The sequence below is a fragment of the Rhinolophus sinicus genome, chromosome 5 (genome assembly GCF_057876585.1).
Source record: "Rhinolophus sinicus isolate RSI-liver-muscle chromosome 5, RSI-T2T, whole genome shotgun sequence".
Lineage (NCBI taxonomy): Eukaryota > Metazoa > Chordata > Mammalia > Chiroptera > Rhinolophidae > Rhinolophus > Rhinolophus sinicus.
The window spans coordinates 72547670-72566251 of record NC_142505.1 but is presented as its reverse complement, the minus strand read 5'-3'; the positions used below and the strand labels follow the sequence as shown (position 1 = coordinate 72566251).

Sequence of the window (18582 nt, the reverse complement as noted above, 5' to 3'; positions counted from 1 at the left end):
CTAGTTTCCAACCGGAGGCCCTATCGGCAGTACTATGTGGAGGCTTTCGGAGACCCTTCTGAAAGAGCTTGGGTGGCCGGAAAAGCAATTGTCATGTTTGAAGGCAGACATCAGTTTGAAGAGCTACCTGTCCTTAGAAGAAGAGGGAAGCAGAAAGAAAAAGGATATAGGCATAAGGTAAAAACAGCAACAGACCTTCAAATGATCTTCTTGGGTGGGCAGGGAGAAGGTACAGAAGAAGTATTATATTTTTGAAATGTAAGTTATTTCCTGTAGTAGTAGGATATTTGTGAGAAAATAGGTACAAGGCAAGGATTTTTGTTTTTTTACTTTTTCAGGGGTGAGATGGGGCTAGCCTTCCAAATTATTTACACTCAGTTTTTTGAGAGATGATTTCAGCTAATTTTTGCCATGTCACTTAGATGTGACAATAAAAAGTGGCATAATCATCATCTTTGGTTATGTAAGAAGAAAATAATCATCAAAACAATATTCTACTTCTCACTCTCTGGATTAAACATTTCTCTTAAAAATGAGAAAGATAAAGCTTTAAACATTTTTGTTTTGTTTTTGTGTGTGGTGGCGAATGCTTAAGATTGCAGTTTCAAAACTGGTTATGTTTTAATGAAGAACATTTTGGGATTTTTTTTTGTTTTCTTGGCGTTTTATGTTGGCCAAGTAATTTTTTGGCATATTTTAATATTCTTTTATAGTCAATTCTAGAAGGGGAAATAGTTCCTCTTAGATTTGTGTTTCTTACTTTTCTATGTATACATACTTTTAGACGATAAAAATCATAATTAGGATAATTTAGAGTCAGTATGCAGTCCCTGCTATTTTTGAGTTTTCTAAGGACCAATGTCTTTAATTCTAAAACTAGTGTAACAATACGTTCCTTGGGTGGATTAGAAATAATTATAAATATTTAATATGTCATACGGTTGATGCTCCAAAACAACTAGTATGTGCTGCTGTTAACGGAGGCTTATAGCTACATCCTTTGTAATACTTTGGGTAGTTGGTGGTGGGGAAGTGTCAGAGTTTTTGTGTCATACCTTTAGCTATTAGATTAACCAACTCCCTTTTCTGAGATGTTCATTAGAGCTCTCAGGTTCTGGAAAATTGACTTACTCTGGTCGCAGTTGCGAGAATTAATGGGTGTGTGTTTGTATGTAAAATTAACCAGACAGTCAGTTTATTGCTTTATAAGAGGAGGCTACCTGTCTAGTGACCTGAATTTTTACATGTTCAGCAGAACATCCCTTTCACAAGTATTTAAGTATTTGTGAACACTAAGTGTTAGTGAGAACCTTGACTAATACCTATTCTATGAAGCCAAGGAGAGAAATAAATAAGAGTCGGGAAAATTAGGTATATTTCACAGAGCCTCAACGTCCTCATGCATTGAGGAATCAAGGAAAGAGCATATGTAATTTGTTATACACAGAGTGTTTTGGTGTCTCTGGACTGCTTGGTTGTAATCCAGATTGTATGTAACATGTATAGAAGAACTTTGATTAGCCAAGGGCCTACTGATAACCTGAGGTTCAGATTTCAGATCTCCTAGGGCAGGTCTGATGCATTCGTTTCTCCTGTTCTCATTTTTTTTCATATTCATTTCTTTAGCCTTTTCCTTTTTCTTTATGCAGCCGAGCAAGTGCTTGGCCTTCATAAGTCAGGAAGAAAATAAATCCTTATTTAAAGTGTGGAGAGGTAAGTCGGAAGGGTCTGGTTATTTCTTGATTTGGTAATGTGATGTTGATTAGTAATGTAATGCTGTAGTCTAAGTTATGGTCCACTCCTTTGTGCTTATAAAGGCCGAGAGAATGGAGGGTTTATGAGATCAGTCTTTCCTCTGATGACAGATCTTAGTGGTAATGTAGTGTTGAGGACTCCCCATTAGTTAAGCTCTGGGTAAGCTGGGAGTGCTAGCTACCTGGCTGGTCCCATAAAAGGGCCTTGAAGGAAGTAGAAGATACTTTGAAAGCTGATTTGTGAGATGTCCACTGATCAGCTCCCTGTTGCCCGTTCCCCTTTCTTTGATTAGTGACAATCTTTTTCTCCTTTAATTTAAGGTTCCTCAGAAAATTTTGAGTAAATGGGAAGCCAGTGTTGGTCTTGCTGAACAGTATGATGTTCCCAAAGGGTCGAAGAACCGAAAATGTGTCAACAGTTCGATCAAATTGGACAGTGAGGAGGATATGCCATTTGAGGACTGTACAAATGATCCTGAATCTGAACATGACCTGTTGCTTAATGGCTGCTTGAAATCTCTGGCGTTTGACTCTGAACATTCTGCAGATGAGAAGGAAAAGCCTTGTGCTAAGTCTCGAGCCAGAAAGAGCACTGATAATCCAAAAAGGACTTGTGTGAAAAAGGGCCACATGCAGTTTGAATCACATAAGGAAGAACGGAGGGGAAAGATTCCCGAGAACCTTGGCATAAACTTTATTTCTGGGGATGTATCTGATAAGCAGGCTTCTAATGAACTTTCCAGGATAGCAAACAGCCTTACTGGGGCTGGCACTGCCCCGGGAAGTTTCCTGTTTTCTTCTTGTACAAAAAACACTGCAAAGAAAGAATTTGAGACTTCAAATTGTGACTCTTTACTGGGCTTGTCTGAGGGTGCCTTGATTTCTAAGCGTTCTGGAGAGAAGAAGAAGCTCCAACGAGGTCTGGTGTGCAGTTCAAAAGTTCAGCTCTGCTATATTGGAGCAGGTGATGAAGAAAAACGAAGTGATTCCATTAGTATCTGTACCACTTCTGATGATGGAAGTAGTGATCTGGATCCTATAGATCATAGTTCAGAGTCTGATAACAGTGTTCTTGAAATTACAGATGCTTTTGATAGAACAGGGAACATGTTATCCGTGCAGAAAAGCGAAAAGGTAAAGTATGCTAGGTATCCTGCCACGAACACTAAGGTAAAAGCAAAGCAGAAGTCCCTCATTACTAACTCACATACAGATCACTTAACAGATTGTACTAAGACAGCAGAGTCTGGAACTGAGACATCTCAGGTTAATCTCTCTGATTTTAAAGTGTCCACTCTTGTCCGCAAACCCCAATCAGATTTTAGAAATGATGGCCTCCCTCCAAAATTCAACACCCCATCCAGCATTTCCAGTGAGAACCCACTAATAAAGAGTGGGGCTACAAATCAGGCTCTGTTACATTCAAAAAGCAAACAGCCCAAGATCCGAAATGTAAAGTACAAACATAAAGAAAATCCAGTTGTAGTAGAAGCTCCAGTTATAAATGAGGACTGCAGTTTGAAATGCTGTTCTTCGGATTCCAAAGGCTCTCCTTTGGCTAGCATTTCCAAAAGTGGGAAAGTGGATGGACTGAAACTACTGAGCAACATGCATGAGAAAACCAGGGATTCAAGTGACATAGAAACAGCAGTGGTGAAACATGTTCTGTCAGAGTTGAAGGAGCTCTCTTACAGATCCTTAAGTGAAGATGTCAGTGACTCTGGAACATCAAAGCCATCAAAACCATTACTTTTTTCTTCCACCTCCAGTCAGAATCATATACCTATTGAACCGGACTACAAATTCAGTACGTTGCTAATGATGTTGAAAGATATGCACGATAGTAAGACCAAGGAGCAGCGGTTAATGGCTGCTCAAAACTTGGTCTCCTATCGGAGTCCTGGTCTTGGGGACTGTTCTACCAGTAGTCCTGTAGGGACATCTAAGGTCTTGGCTTCAGGAGGCTCCACTCACAGTTCAGAAAAAAATGGAAATGGCACTCAGGATCCAGTCCATCCTAGCCCTAGCGGGGGTGACTCTGCACTATCTGGGGAGTTGTCTGCCTCTCTACCTGGCTTAGTGTCCAACAGAAGAGACCTCCCTGCTGCTGGCAAAAGTCGTTCAAACTGTGTCACTAGGCGCAACTGTGGGCGATCAAAGCCATCATCCAAATTGCGAGATGGTTTTTCAGGCCAGATGGCCAAGAGCACAGTGAACCGTAAAGCCTTAAAGACAGAGCGCAAAAGAAAACTGAACCGGCTTCCAGGTGTGACTCCAGAGGCTGCACTACAGGGAGAGAGTGGGGTTTCAGAGAATGGCTTTTTGAGAGGTGGTGCAGAAAACCCTGCTAAAGAAGAACCCCTTCAATTAATGGGCCCTTTAACAAATGAAGACAGTGCATGTTTTTCCGATGTTCATTTTGACAACAAAGTCAACCAATCTGACCCTGATAAAATTCCTGAAAAAGGCCCCTCTTTTGAAAATCGAAAGGGCCCAGAGCTGGACTCTGAAATGAACAGTGAGAATGATGAACCCAGTGGTCTAAATCAAGTGGTGCCTAAAAAGCGATGGCAGCGTTTAAACCAAAGGCGCACTAAACCTCGTAAGCGCACTAACAGATTTAGGGAGAAAGAAAACTCTGAGGGTGCCTTTGGGGTCTTGCTTCCTGCTGACCCTGTAAAGAAGGGGGATGAGTTCCCAGAGCATAGACCTCCTCCTTCGACAAACATACTGGAGGATGTGCTGACAGATCCAAATCATGCCGGCCGCTTAGATTCAGTTGGGCCACGGTTGAATGTTTGTGATAAATCCAGTGCCAGCATTGAGGAGATGGAAAAGGAGCCAGGAATTCCCAGTTTGACTCCCCAGCCTGAGCTTCCTGAACCAGGTAAGGATTCTTGACTGCTGTAGAAAGGGATTAGAGGAAGTTGTGATAATGACCACCTCTGAAGTTGGTCTGTTTTAATGGAAGGGCTAAGTGTAAACTGGGAGGGAGGGATTATCACTTGAAGAAACAGCTTTATGCAGAAGGGTCTGAATGTTGAGGACCAGGTTTCTGTATATTTTCAGAAGTTGTTTAATCAGAAGCTCATTTTTCCCCCCTTTGGCTTTTAGTAGTTTTCAGTAACATTTTGTTGGTTTTCCTACCTTTTTAAATCCATAAACTTTTTGGGATTTGATCTGGTATTGTAGGTTATTGAGAGACTCTGAGCCTGAGATTTAAATCGAGTTGCTTACAAAAAGCAAATAGATTTTATTGAACATTAGGTTTCCTTTGACCACAACTTAAGGAAAGTCCACCTGTTAGGTAGTAGACAGAGGGGACATACGCTTTTGAAAAAATGCAAGTGTTCTGTAGCACGTGTGTTAAGGCCGTAGATGTCTTACATCACTTCTAGAATACGGTTTGAGAGTGAAGTACCAGCTATCCTGCCTCAGCAGCAGAAAGAAAACAGAAGTCTTTCAAGATATTAATAAATACATTGTAGTTATTGAGGATAAAACTGATTATTCTTAAACATAAGATTTCTCAAAAATTGTTTACCATAGTAGGTTGTTTCCTAACAGCTTTATTGATAGAATCTACATACCATGAAATTCATCTTTTTAAAGTTTATATTTCACTGATTTTTAATATAGACTTGTGCAATCAACATTATCAGTTTTAAAACATTTGCATCACCCCAGAAAGAAACCTTATCCCCTTTATCAATTTCCCTTCATTTGTCCTCAATTTATATAGATTTGCCTATTCTGTACATTTTATATAAATGGTATCATACAATAATTGTGTTTGGTTCTTTCACTTAGCATGCATCAGTGCTTTATTTTTATTGTGGTAAAAACATATAAATTTACTCTCTGAACAAGTTTAAAGTGTATGAGGTGTGATAAAAAAATACGGTGAATGTTTAAATTTAAAATTTTTATTGCTGTAAAAGACACATTGTCATTAATCCCCCTCGCTTCCAACACACGTATCCCATCATTCTTGCCACTTTGGGAAGCAGTTCTGGAAGTCCACTTTCGTGAGTTTCTTTAGTTGTGTTATCATGGCTGCCTTGATGTCCTGAATCATTTTGACTTTGGGGAAGAGCCAGAAGTTGCACGGTGCCCGAGCTGGTGAATAAGGTGGATGAGGACACACCGTAATGTTTTTATTTGACAGAAATTGCCATGTACCAGAAATGATGTGTGACACGGAGCGTTGTCATGTTGGAGGACACTTTAAAACACACCTCTCCACTGTAGCTCACTCCCGACTGCATGGAACAAGTTGAAACTTGTCACACAGTCTTACTAAGGTTTGGCGCGCCACTACCCGTATTAAAGATCCCTGCCTTTCTGTTGGATGGCACTCGGCAGCAGCATTCACTGTATTTTTTTGATCACCTCTCGTACGTTGCAGTATTAACGATATGCACATTGTTGTACAACAGGTTTCTACGACTTTTTCATCTTGCATGTCTGAAACTCTATATCCATTGAACAATAACTCCTCGTTTTTTCCTTTGCCCAGCCCCAGCAACCACCATTCTCATTCTGTTTCTCTGAGTTCGATTACTGTAGATACCACATATAAATGGAATTACAGTGTTTGTCTTTTTGTGATTGGATTATTTCATTTAGCATAGTGTCCTCAAGGTCTATCCATGTTCTAGCATATAACAAGATTTCCTTCTTTTTTGAGGCTGGATAAAAGTATGTTATATGTACATATAAAATTTTCTTGAGCTTTTCATTTGTCAATGGACATTTAGGTTGCTTCCATATCTTGGCTATTGTGAATAATGCTGTAGACAACATGGGTGTTACAAATATTTCTTTGAGATCCTGTTTTTAATTCTCTAGGTGTATACGCAGAAGTGAGCTAACTGAATCGTGTAATAATTCTATTTATAATTTTTTGAGGAATCTTCATATTGGTTCCCAAAGCGCCTGCAGCGTTTTACATTCCTACCAACAGTGCTCTAGGATTCCAATTTCTCCGCATCCTCGCCAACACTTGTTATTTTAATTTTAGTTTTTTGATAGTGGTCATCCTAACAGGTGTAAAGTGATACCTCATTGTTGTTTTGATTTGAATTTCCTGGTAATTAGTGATGTTGAGCATCTTTTCATATGTTTGTGGGCCATTTGTATATCTTCTTTGAAGAAATGTCTGTTCTGAGTTCTTTGCCCATTTTTTAAAAGGGTTTTTTTGTTTGTTTGTTTTGTTAGTGAGTTCTGGGAGATGTTTATTCTGCATAATCACCCTTTCTTTAACATATGGTTTGCAAATATTTTCTTTCATTCTGCAGGTTTTTTCACTTCGTAAAATTGTTTCCTTTGCTGTGCAGACATTTTAAAGTTTGATGTAGTCCAATTTGTCTGTTTTTGCTTTTGTTACTTGTGCTTTTGATGTCATATCAAAGATATCATTGCTCATTCTAATGTTAGGAATCTTTTCCCCTATTTTTAAATTTAATTTAATTTAATTTTTTTAAAAGATTTTATTGGGGAAGGGGGGGAACAGGACTTTATTGGGGAACAGTGTGTACTTCCAGGACTTTTTTTCCAGGTCAAGTTGTTGTCCTTTCAATCTTAGTTGTGGAGGGTGCCGTTCAGCTTCAAGTTGTTGTCCTTTCAGTCTTAGTTGTGAGGGCGCAGCTCAGCTCCAGGTCCAGTTGCCGTTGCTAGTTGCAGGGGGCACAGCCCACCATCCCTTGTGGGAGTCGAACGGGCAACCTTGTGGTTGAGAGGACGCACTCCAACCAACTGAGCCATCTGGGAGGCAGCTCAGCTCAAGGTGCCGTGTTCAATCATAGTTGCAGCAGGCGCTGCCCACCATCCCTTGCAGGACTCGAGGAATTGAACTGGCAGCTTTGTGGTTGAGAGCCCATGCTCCAACCAACTGAGCCATCCGGGAGGCAGCTCAGCTCAAGGTGCTGTGTTCAATCTTAGCTGCAGGGGGTGGAGCCCACCATCCCTTGTGGGACTCGAGGAATTGAACGGGCAACCTTGTGGTTGGGAGCCCACTGGCCCATGTGGGAATCGAACTGGCAGCCTTTAGAGTTAGGAGCATGGATCTCTAACCGCCTGAGCCACCGGGCCGGCCCCGGAATCCTTTTTCTTAATGTAGGCACTTTTTGCTATAAACTTTTCTCTTAGTGCTTTTTTTGCTGTGTCTGGTAATTTTTGAGATTATGTTTTCATTTTCATTTGTCTCAAGATATTTTTTGATTTTTTAATTAATTTCTTCTGGGGGTGGGGGTGGGAGATGAGGGTAAGGGGGATCGAATATATGGTGATGGAAGGAGAACTGACTCTGGGTGATGAACACACAATGGGATTTATAGATGATGTAATACAGAATTTTACACCTGAAATCTATGTAATTTTACTAACAATTGTCACCCCAATAAATTTAATAAAATAAAATTAAAAAAAAAAATTTCTTCTCTAACCCATTGGTTGTTCAAGAGTGCATTAAGTTCTACATATTTGTAAGTTTTCCGGTTTTCCAACTATTGATTTATAGTTTCATTCTAATGTAATTGGAAAGATACTTGGCATGATTTCAGTCTTGAATTTTGTGGTCTATCATGTGATCCATCCTGGAGAATGTTTGGTGCGCACTTGGGAAGAATGTGTATTGTATATATGTCTGTTAATATTAGTTGGTCTATAGTGATGCTCAGGTTCTCTCTTTTCATGTTAATCTTCTGTCTGGTAGTTCTATTCATTATTGAAAGCTGGGCATTTTACTATTATTTTACTGTCTGTTTCTTCTGTCAGTGTTGGCTTCATATATTTCGGTGCTCTAATGTTATGTGTATATATGTTTATAATTGTTATCTTCTAAAGTATGTTCAAAATTGTTTATTATCCTAGTGAACCGACCATTTTATCATAATATAATGATCTTAATTTGTCTTGTGATAGTTTATTTTTATTTATTTTTTAATTAGTTTCAGGTATACAAAGCAAAGAAATAGACATTTAAACCCCTGATAAAGTGATAACCAACCCCCCCCCCAAGCTACTACCCTTCTGACAATTTACATAGCTGTTACAATACCATCGACTATCTTTCCTATGTAGTACTCCACATCCTGTGTCTATATAAACCTACATATTTAGTTATAGTTGACATTCGATATTATTCTACTTCAGCTTCAGGTGTATAGTGCATTGGACACAGTCTATGACGTGATCCCCCTGATAAATCCAGTGCCCATTTGGCACCTTACATGATCTTTACAACATTGACGATCATATTCTCCATACTGTATTAACTACCAATTTGTATTTCTTAATATCTTCACCTTTTTTATTCTGCCACCAACCCTATTCCCCTCTATCACCCTGATAGATCTAGTACCTATCTGGCACCTTTACAATATCATTGACTATATTCCTTATGCTATAACCTACAACCCCATGACTACTGTGTAACAACTAATTTGTACTTCTTAATCCCTTCCCTTTTCACCTATCTATAACTCCCCTCCCATCTTAAAGAATCCCTCTGAGATTCCTTGTAATACTGGTTTGGTGGTGATGAGCTCCTTCATCTTTTTCTTGTCTGGGAAGCTCCTTATCTGTCCTTCAATTCTAAATGATAGCTTTTCAGGGTAGAGCAATCTTGGTTGTATGTCATTGCTTTTCATCACTTGGAATATTTCCTGCCACTCCCTTCTTGCCTGTGAAGTTTCTGTTGAGAAATCAGCTGCCAGTCTTATGGGGGCTCCCTTGTAGGTAACTTAACTGCTTTTCTCTTGCTGCTTTTAAGCTTCTTTCTTTGTCTTTAACCTTTGGCATTTTAATTATGATGTGTCTTGGTGTTGGCTACCTGTGGGTTTATCTTGTTTGGGACTCTCTGTGCTACCTGGGCTTGTTTCCTTTACCAGATTAGGGAAGTTTTCTGTCATTATTTCTTCAAATAGGTTTTCAATTCCTTGCTCTTTCTCTTCTCCTTCTGGTACCCCTATAATGCAAATGTTGGTATGCTTGATAGTGTCCCGGAGGCCCCTTAAAACGCTCCTCAATTTTTTGGATTCTTTTTTCTTTTTGCTGTTCTGGCTGGGTGTTTTCTGCTGCCTTATCTTCTACATCGCTGGTTGGATCCTCTCCTTCGTCTAATCTGTTGATTCCCTGTAATATATTCTTCATTTCCATTATTATATCCTTTATTTCTGACTGGTTCTTTTTCATGGTTTCCATCTTCCATTTTTATGCTTCCTATTTCTCTGTTGAAGTTCTGCCTGCTGTCATTGAGCATTCTTATAACCGGTGTTTGGACCACTGCATCTGGTAGTTTGCTTATCTCCATTTTGCTTAATTCTTTTTCTGGAGCTTTGTTCTGTTCTTTTATTTGGGACATGTTTCTTTGTCTCCCCATTTTGGCTGTCTTCCTGTGTTTGTGTCTCTCTATTAGGTAGGGCTGCTATGTCTTCTGGTCTTAGTAGAGTGGCCTTATGTAGAAGCTGTGCTGTGGGGTTCAGTGGTGCAGTCTTTCTGGTCACCTGAGCCACGTGCTCCAGGTGTGTCCCTTGTGTGTGTTGTGTGTGCCCTCTTATAGTTGAGCCGTGGTTGATAATTGCATGTCAGTGTGAGGGACTGACCATCGGGTTCATTGGTTTTGAGGACTGGCCTTGACTACAGTGGAAGAGTTGTTATGCAGGGGCTGACCCTACAGAGCAGGATCTCCCTTAACAGGACTTGCCTACCGAATCTGCCCCCTTGGGTGTGTCATACTTGAAGGCCGCTGGGTGATGCTCCAGCTCATTTTTAAGCTGGCCACTGGAGGTGCCAGCCCCAGGGCCACCTTAGTGGGCATGCACTGTAGGTCAAGTTCAGCCACAGCCCGTGCACCACCCATGGCCACCTGGCAGGAGCCACAGAGAAATCCGCAGACGGCTGCCGCCGGTGCTGTGCTACAAAGCACCTTGAGAGACCAAGCTGCAAACCAAGGCCTGCTGCTGCTAGTGCCAGCTTAGGGCTGCTCAGCCAGAGGTACAGGACATGCTCAAGCCAGTTGCTGCTTGTCTGGGTTCCACGAACCTTTGAGAGAACCTAGGAAAATCTGTAGCTTTACCCAAAGCAGGCGTTCTGCATGAAAAAGCCACTGGAAGCGGCCTGGGTATTCCAGAAAGTTGGTCAGGACCAGGTCTTGAATTGCCTGGGCGTGGCAAATGAACAGCAGATTCAGACATGGCAGCTGCCTTCTTCTGCACATGGGAAAGGGGGAGGGCTCAGCAAAGAATCAGTGGCCTCCACCAGCTCCCCCACCCAGGAGAAAGCCACTTCTCCAGCCCCTGTCCCAAGACAGACAACTCAGTTCCTCACTGTGTCCCTGCCACCTCTCCAGCTGCTGCCCCAGCGCTGGATCTCAGAGCGAGTGATTCTGTTGGTGGGTAAGTCCATGCACGGTCCCTCTAAGAGGAGAGCCTAGGAGTACAGCCGTCCTTGGTTTCGCTCAGTCACAACTCCACTGGTTTTCACAACAAGCAATTCTGGGGACTTCTCTTCCCGGCACTGGAATCCTGGGCTAAGGTGGGGCTGGGACCTCTCACTCCTTTGGGGGATGAGGGGGGACTCCCACAGCCGAAATAACCCTCCTTATCTTTAATGATCACATGCAAGTGTGGGACCAGCTCGGTCCACGTCTCTGCCCTTCCTACCAGTCTGGAGTGGGTGTCCTTGGTTGAAAGGCTTCAGTTCAGCTTGATTTTAGGCGATTCTCAGTAATGGTGGTTTTGTAGATTAGTTGTGCTTTTGATGCGGTTGTGAGAGAAGGTAGCACAGTGTTTACCCAATGCGCCATCTTGGTTGTTTCCCTGTCATGTGATAATTTTAACTCAGGTCTATTTTGTCTAATCAGGCCACCTCTGCTCTGATTTGCGTGTATCTTTTTTTATCCTTTCAATTTCAGCCTATGTGTGTCTTTACATCTAAGGTGATATATCTTGTAGAGAAGTTATAGTTGCATCTTGTTTTTTTTTTTTTAAATAAATTTTACTGGGGAATATTGGGGGACAGTGTGTTTCTCCAGGGCCCATCAGCGCCAAGCCGTTGTCCTTCAATCTAGTTGTGGAGGGCACAGCTCAGCTTCAAGTCCAATGGCTGTTTTCAGTCTTTAGTTGCAGGGGGCGCAGCCCACCATTCCATCTTTGAAATATCATAAATAAGTCTGAGGAATCACTCGACATCTTGATGTTTCTATAGCTGGACTACTTAGATCTTTTTTATCAGCCTGCTAAACTGTTCCTTGTTCAGAAACAGATACCATCCCAAAATTTTCTGATATACTTGTTTTTAACTGTGTGGCTTGTTGAATCAAAGCAGCTGAATTTGATACAAGTTCAATATCATTTCCTTTAAGAATTAACTCATCTTTCTGGGCTTGAGCTACTGAACAATCAATACCTGACATCATCTGAACCCTGTAGATATATTTTTCACCCAGGAAATTTCAGATTTCAACAAGAGAACCATTCTCTTGAATAACGACGTTGATGGGGAAGTGAGCACACACAGGCCTCATCTTGTAACAGAAGCCCAACGTAGCATCCTTGATCAAGTTCTGTCCGTGACTACAGATAGTATGAACAGTAGCCAGTTCCTTTCTATTTCCCCACCATTTGTCAACCAGGAGCCTCTTCTTTCCAAAGAGACTGAGTTCTGCTTTGATGGGATTGAAATCCCTCTGCAGGGTGCCTCTGGGGCCCTTCACAATAACTGCGCCCCTTCAGAGTGACATCCACATTTTCTGGAATGTCCACCATCTGGTTGCTGAGATTGGTCTTCATCCTCGTAGTAGATGCAGCAAAGAACTTGATTATATCATTTTACTCCCTTCTGGCATATGAGGTTTCTGCTGAGCTCCCTTGCTCATACTCTAATGTGAGCTCCCTTGTCCTTGACTAGTTGCTTTTCTCACTGCATTTAAGGTTTTCTTTTTGTCTTTTGACAGTTTGATTACAGTGTATTTCAGCGTGGGTCTCTTTGGGTTGGAGATCTTGAGCTTCTAAATTTGAATGTCTGTTTCCTGCCTCAGATTTGGGGATTATTGGCCATTATTTATTCAGATAAGCTCCCTATCCCTTTCTATGTCGCTTCCCCTTTTGGAACTCCCGTAATGTGTGTATTACACTTGATGGTGTCTGTAAGTTCTTATGCTTCACTTTTCTTCACTCTTTAATTTTTGCTAATCTGACTTGATAATTTCAAATGACCTGTCTTAGAGTTTGCTGATTCCATTCTATGCTTAAGTCTGCTGTTGAATCTCTAGTGAGTTTTTCAGTTCAGGTACTGTATTCTTTAGCTCCAGAATTTCTGTTTGGTTCTTATTTATAGTTACTAACTCTTTGTTGATATTTTAATTTGTTCATATTACTTTTTTCTGGTTTCTTTTACTTATCTGTGTTCTCTTGTAGGTCACTGAGCTTTTTTAAGACAATTACTTGAATTCTTTGTCTGATAATTCATTGATCTCTGTTACTTTGTGGTTGGTTTCTAGGAGTTTAGTTTGATTCTTTGGGCCATGTTTTCCTGTTTCTTCTTGTACTTTGTGATCTTTCTTGGGGGGAGGAGGGCTGAGTTTTATGCATTTGAATAAACAACCACTTCTCCCAGTCTTTATGAACTGGCTTCATATAGGGGAAGACTCAACCAGTCGTGTCTGCTAGAGATTCTGGGAACCTTTTGGAGGATGGGCCTCTCTGGGCATCTGTGTATAACTCCCTAATTGAAGAGGTTTGCCCATTTCTTTTTCAAGGACTTGTAATCTCTTGCTCCCTCTAGTGTCTTTCTGCAGTGCTGCAGGTTCACTGGTGCTACTGGAACGAGGTCCCCACTCTCTCATTGTCCGTGGATCCAAAGCATGCTGGCCTCCCATCAGTTCCCAGAAGCAGATGAGACAGATACTAGCCCCTTGGGCAATTCTCCAAAAATCTGGATTGCCAAATGCTTGCTCCACTCTTTCCCCTTCCGTTGTAGAGAGAAGCCGTGAATTCAATGGTCTCTGATCTTACTAAGCCATGCTGGCCTCTGTCGGCCTAATTGCAGGCCCTCTGATTTCACAGCGTGTTACCCACTCTCTCCCTTGTTTTTAGCGGGCCCCCAGGATTCCAAACTATGCGGGTTCCTTTAGTGCTTCTGATCAGTTTAGACAGAAACTGTCTCTTGAAAACCTGGAATGTTGGACACGTGTGCCACCTCCCTCCTCTCTCCTTGGATCCATGAAGGGGAGGGAGCTCTGTTGTGCTTGCTTTGGGAGTGGCAATTTCAGAAAAAGTGAATTGGCTCTTAAACCCATTTCAGTGCTGCTATTGTTGACTTTGCACTCGCCTGGGGTACTGCAAGTTCTTAACTGGTTTCTAGAGTGCTCATAAAGGTATTTTGATGAGCATATTGTTAATTTGGAGTCTCTGTGAAGGAAATAGTGTGAGGACTTCCTATTCTGCCATCTTGCTTTTGTCACTTTTGCTGCATGTCATGTTATAATGCCAAATAATATTCTGTTGTACGAAAAAATATTTTATCAATTGATAGACATTTGGATTGTTTCCATTTTAATTATTGAATATTAAGATTTTTTTACATCCTCTAGATAAAAGTCCTTTATTAGATATGATTTGTGAGTATTTTCTTAGTTTTGTGGGTTTTTCCTTTTACATTCTTGATTGTGTATTTTGAAGCACAAATGTTTGTAATCTTGATGAAGTCTAATTTGTCTGTTATTTCTTTGATTGGTTTCATATCTAAGTGTAACCATTGCCTGATCGTTGTCTCAGTGCCATTTGTGGAAAAGGGTATTCTTTTCCCACTGAATGGTCTTGACACCCTAGTTAAAAATTGAACCATCAATGTGGTGGTTGATTTCTAGGCCCTCCCTTCCTTTCTATTGATACATGTGTCTATCTTTATACCAGTACCACAAAGTCCTAATTACCCTATCTTTGTAGTAATTAATTGTTATAGATTTGAAATTGGACAGAATGCATCCTTCAACTTTTTTCCCCCAAGATCATTTTGGCTCCTCTGGATTTTTTACAGCATTGTTATATTAATTTTCTGCAAAAAGACAGCTGGAATTTTGGTATGGATTTTGCTGAATCTGCGGGTCAGTTTGGGCAGTGTTGCCATTGTAACAATATCAAGTTTTCCAAACTGAAAAAGGGGTGGCTTTCCATAAATTTAGACTGTCTTCTATCCCTTTCAACAATGTTTTGTAGTTGTCATTGAACAAGTCTTGTACTACTTTTGTTCAATTTATTCCTAAATATTTTATTCTGTTTTGATACTATTATAAATGAAGTTACTTTTCTTAATTTCATTTGTGGATTACTCAACACAAGTATATAGAAATGTAATTGATTTTTGTATATTGGTCTTGTATGTTGCAACCTTTCTGAACTCATTTTTTACCTCTATTCATTTTATTGTGAATTCCTTAGGATTTTCTACATACATGATTATGTCATCAGCTAATACAGGTAGTTTTACTTCATCCTTTCCAATCTGGATACCTTTTATTTCTTTTTCTTGCCTTATTACTCTAGCTGTAGCCTGCAGTGCAGTGTTGAGGATAAATGGGGTGAACAGACATTGTTGTCTTGTTCCTGATCTTAAGGGGAAAGCATCCAGTTTTTTACCATAAACTATGATTTAGATCGCCTTTCAGGTTGAGAAAGTTTCCTTCTATACCTAGTTTCTTTAGTTTGTCAGATATTTTTTCTGTATCTGTTGAGATGATCATTCCTTTTTATTTTTTATTCTGTTAACATGTACGAATGACAGATTGTTTTTTCTTAAAAACTTTTTTATTTCTTAATTACAGTTGGCAATATTATATTAATGTCAAATGTACAGCATAGTAGTCAGATATTTATATAACTTAGGAGGTGATCTGCCCAATAAGTCTTGTACCCACTACCATACATTGTTATAAAAATAATATTAACTATATTCCCAAGGTATAACTTACATCCCTGTGACTATTTTGTAATTTCCAATTTGTCCTTCTTAATCCTTTTCCCCCTTTCCACCCAACCCTCAAACCCCTCTCCCATCTGCCAACCATCAGTTCTCTGTGTCTGTGAATTTTTCTGTTTCGTTTGTTTATTTTGTTTTTTAGATTCCACATATGAGTGAAATCATATGGTATTTGTCTTTTTCTGACTTATTTCACTTAGCATAATACCCTTTAAGTCCATCCATGTTGTCACAAATGGTAAGATTTCATTCTTTTTTATGGCCAAATAGTATTCCGTTGTGTATATGTACCACATTTTTATCCATTCATGTTTTGATTGGAACATTTAATTCATTTATATTTAAAGTAATTATAGATAGGTATGTGGTTGTTCTCATTTTATTGTTTTCCTATTGTTTTTGTAGGATTTCTCTTGTTTTCTTCCTTATTCTCTTGCTCTTCTCGTATATGTTTATGACTTTCTGTAGTGTTGTGTTTGGATTCTTGTCTCTTTATTTCTTGTATTTCTCTCGTAGATTTTTGGTTTGTGGTTACCATCTGCTTCCTATATACCAAGCTATGTTTATAGCAGTCTGTTTTAAGTTGATGGTCGCTTAAGTTCAAACACATTCTAGAATCACTACTACTTTAAATCAACCCTTGCCACATTTATATTTTTGTTATTATTTTTTACTTGTGTGTGTTTGTGTATCCCTTAATTTACTGTTGTAATTACACATGCTCTTCCTACTTTTGCTTTTTAGCCTTTGTACTAGTTTTAGTGTTGGTTGATTCAACACTGCCTTTATTATGTGTTTTCCTTTGTTAGTGAGAAATTTTTTCTTTGTGATATTTTCTAATTCATATTTTAATCTTTTTCTTTTTAAAAAAGTCCCTTGAACATTTCTTTTTTTAAAAATTAGTTTCAGGTGTACAAAGCAATGTACTAGTTAGATAATTTATACCCCTTACAAAGTCATAACCCCCTCCCAATCTACTACCCTTCTGACATCGTTATATCTGTTACAATACTATTGACTATATTTCCTATGCTGTACTTTACATCGTATGTGTGTACACACACACACAAACAAACACATACATATGCACATGCGTACATACATGGGGTGCTCAAAAAATGTATACAAGTGGACACTTTGGTCAACGTTGCTCAAGCAGTAGTTCGCCGTAATCAGAAGTGTCTGGATCCTGATGGTAACCACTTTGAGCACCTCTTGTAATTGCAGGAGTCAAATATGACTTGTATTCATCTTTTGTTATTGGTATATATTGACTATTACAATTTTAATACAGTTTTTTCGTTTCTTAAAATGTGTTTACGTTTTTTGTCACTGTGTGTGTGTGTGTGTGTGTGTGTGTGTGTATGTGTGTGTGTGTTTAATTATAGTTGACATTCAATATTATTTTACTTCAGCTTCAGGTGTACAGCACACTGGTCAGGCATCCGCACAGTCTATTAAGTTATCCCCCTGATAAGTCCAGTAACCATCTGGCACCCTACATAACCTTTACAACATTATTGATTATATTCCCCATACTGTATTTCATATCACCGTGACTGTATTGTGACTACCAATTTGTACTTTCTGATCTTTTCATCTTCTCCTCCATACTCACCCCCACCCCCCCAGTCTAGCACCCATCAGTTTTTTCTCTGTATCTTTGCGTCTATTTCTGTTTCGTGTGCTCATTTTTTCTGTTCTTTAGATTCCACATATAAGTGAGATCATATGGTATTTGTCTTTCTCAGTCTGACTTATTTCACTTAGCACAATATTCTCTGGGTCTATCCATGTCGTAGCAAATGGTAAGATTTCATTCTTTTTATGGCTGAGTAAATGTACCACAGTTTCTTTATCTGATCATCTATTGATGGTCTTCTCAGTTGTTTGCATATCTTGGCTATTGTGAACAGCACTACAATAAATATAGGGGGTGCATATATTTTTTTCGAATTAGTGTTTTGGATTTCTTTGGATAAATACCCAGGAATGGAATTGCTGGGTCATAAAGTAGTTCTATTTTTTAAATTTTTTGAGGAGCCTCCTCCATATTGTTTTCCATAATGGCTGCACCAGTTTGCAATCCCACCAACAGTGCCCGAGGGTTCCCTTTTCTCCACTTCCTCGCCAACACTTGTTTGTTGCCTTTAACATTTCTTGTAATACTGGTTTGGTGGCAACGAATTTCTTCAGCTTTTTCTTGTCTGGGAAGGTCTTTATCTTTCATTTGATTCCAAATGATAGCCTTGCTGGGTAATTTTGGTTGTAGGTCCTTGCTTTTCATCACTTAGAGTATTTTCTGCCAATCCTTCTAGCCTGCAAACTTTCTGTTGAGAAATCAGCTGACAGTCTTATGGGAGCTCCCTTGTAGGTAACTAACTGCTTTTCTCACTGCTTTTAAGATTCTATCTTTGTCTTGGGCATTTTAATTATGATGTGTCTTGGTGTGGGCCACTTGGGGCTCATCTTGTTTTGGGACTCTGCATTTCCTGAACTTGTATGTCTATTTCCTTCACCAGGTTAGGGAGGTTGTCCGTCATTATTTCTTCAAATAGGTTCTCAATCCCTTGCTCTCTTTGTTCTCCTTCTGGTACCGCAATGATGTAAATGTTGTCCCAGAGGTCCCTGAAAATATCCTCATTTTTAAAATTTTTTTCTGTTTGCTATTTCAGTTAGGAAATTTGCTATTTCTGTTTTCTGCTACCAAGTCTTCCCAATCACTGCTTCATCTAATCTGTTGTTGATTCCATCTAATATATTCTTCATTTCTGTTTTTAAAAAATATATATTTTCTATCTCTGTTTTTATGTTTCCTGTCACTTTGTTGAAGTTCTCACTTAGTTCA

At 39.6% G+C, this 18582-nt stretch overlaps 1 protein-coding gene and 1 pseudogene across 9 annotated transcripts in view; one reads left to right on the top strand and one right to left on the bottom strand.

Annotated features, from left to right (window-relative positions):
* NSD1 (nuclear receptor binding SET domain protein 1) overlaps positions 1–18582 on the top strand; it is a 142719-nt gene that overhangs the window by 65626 nt on the left and 58511 nt on the right. For all 9 annotated transcript variants that reach the window (XM_074313410.2, XM_074313415.2, XM_074313409.2 and 6 more), the window contains 2 exons: positions 5–177; positions 2076–4641. In XM_074313410.2, the coding sequence (XP_074169511.1) occupies positions 5–177; positions 2076–4641 (2739 nt within the window). The remainder of the gene's footprint in view (positions 1–4; positions 178–2075; positions 4642–18582) is intronic.
* On the bottom strand, positions 11757–12939 carry LOC109434228 (large ribosomal subunit protein uL6 pseudogene; annotated as a pseudogene).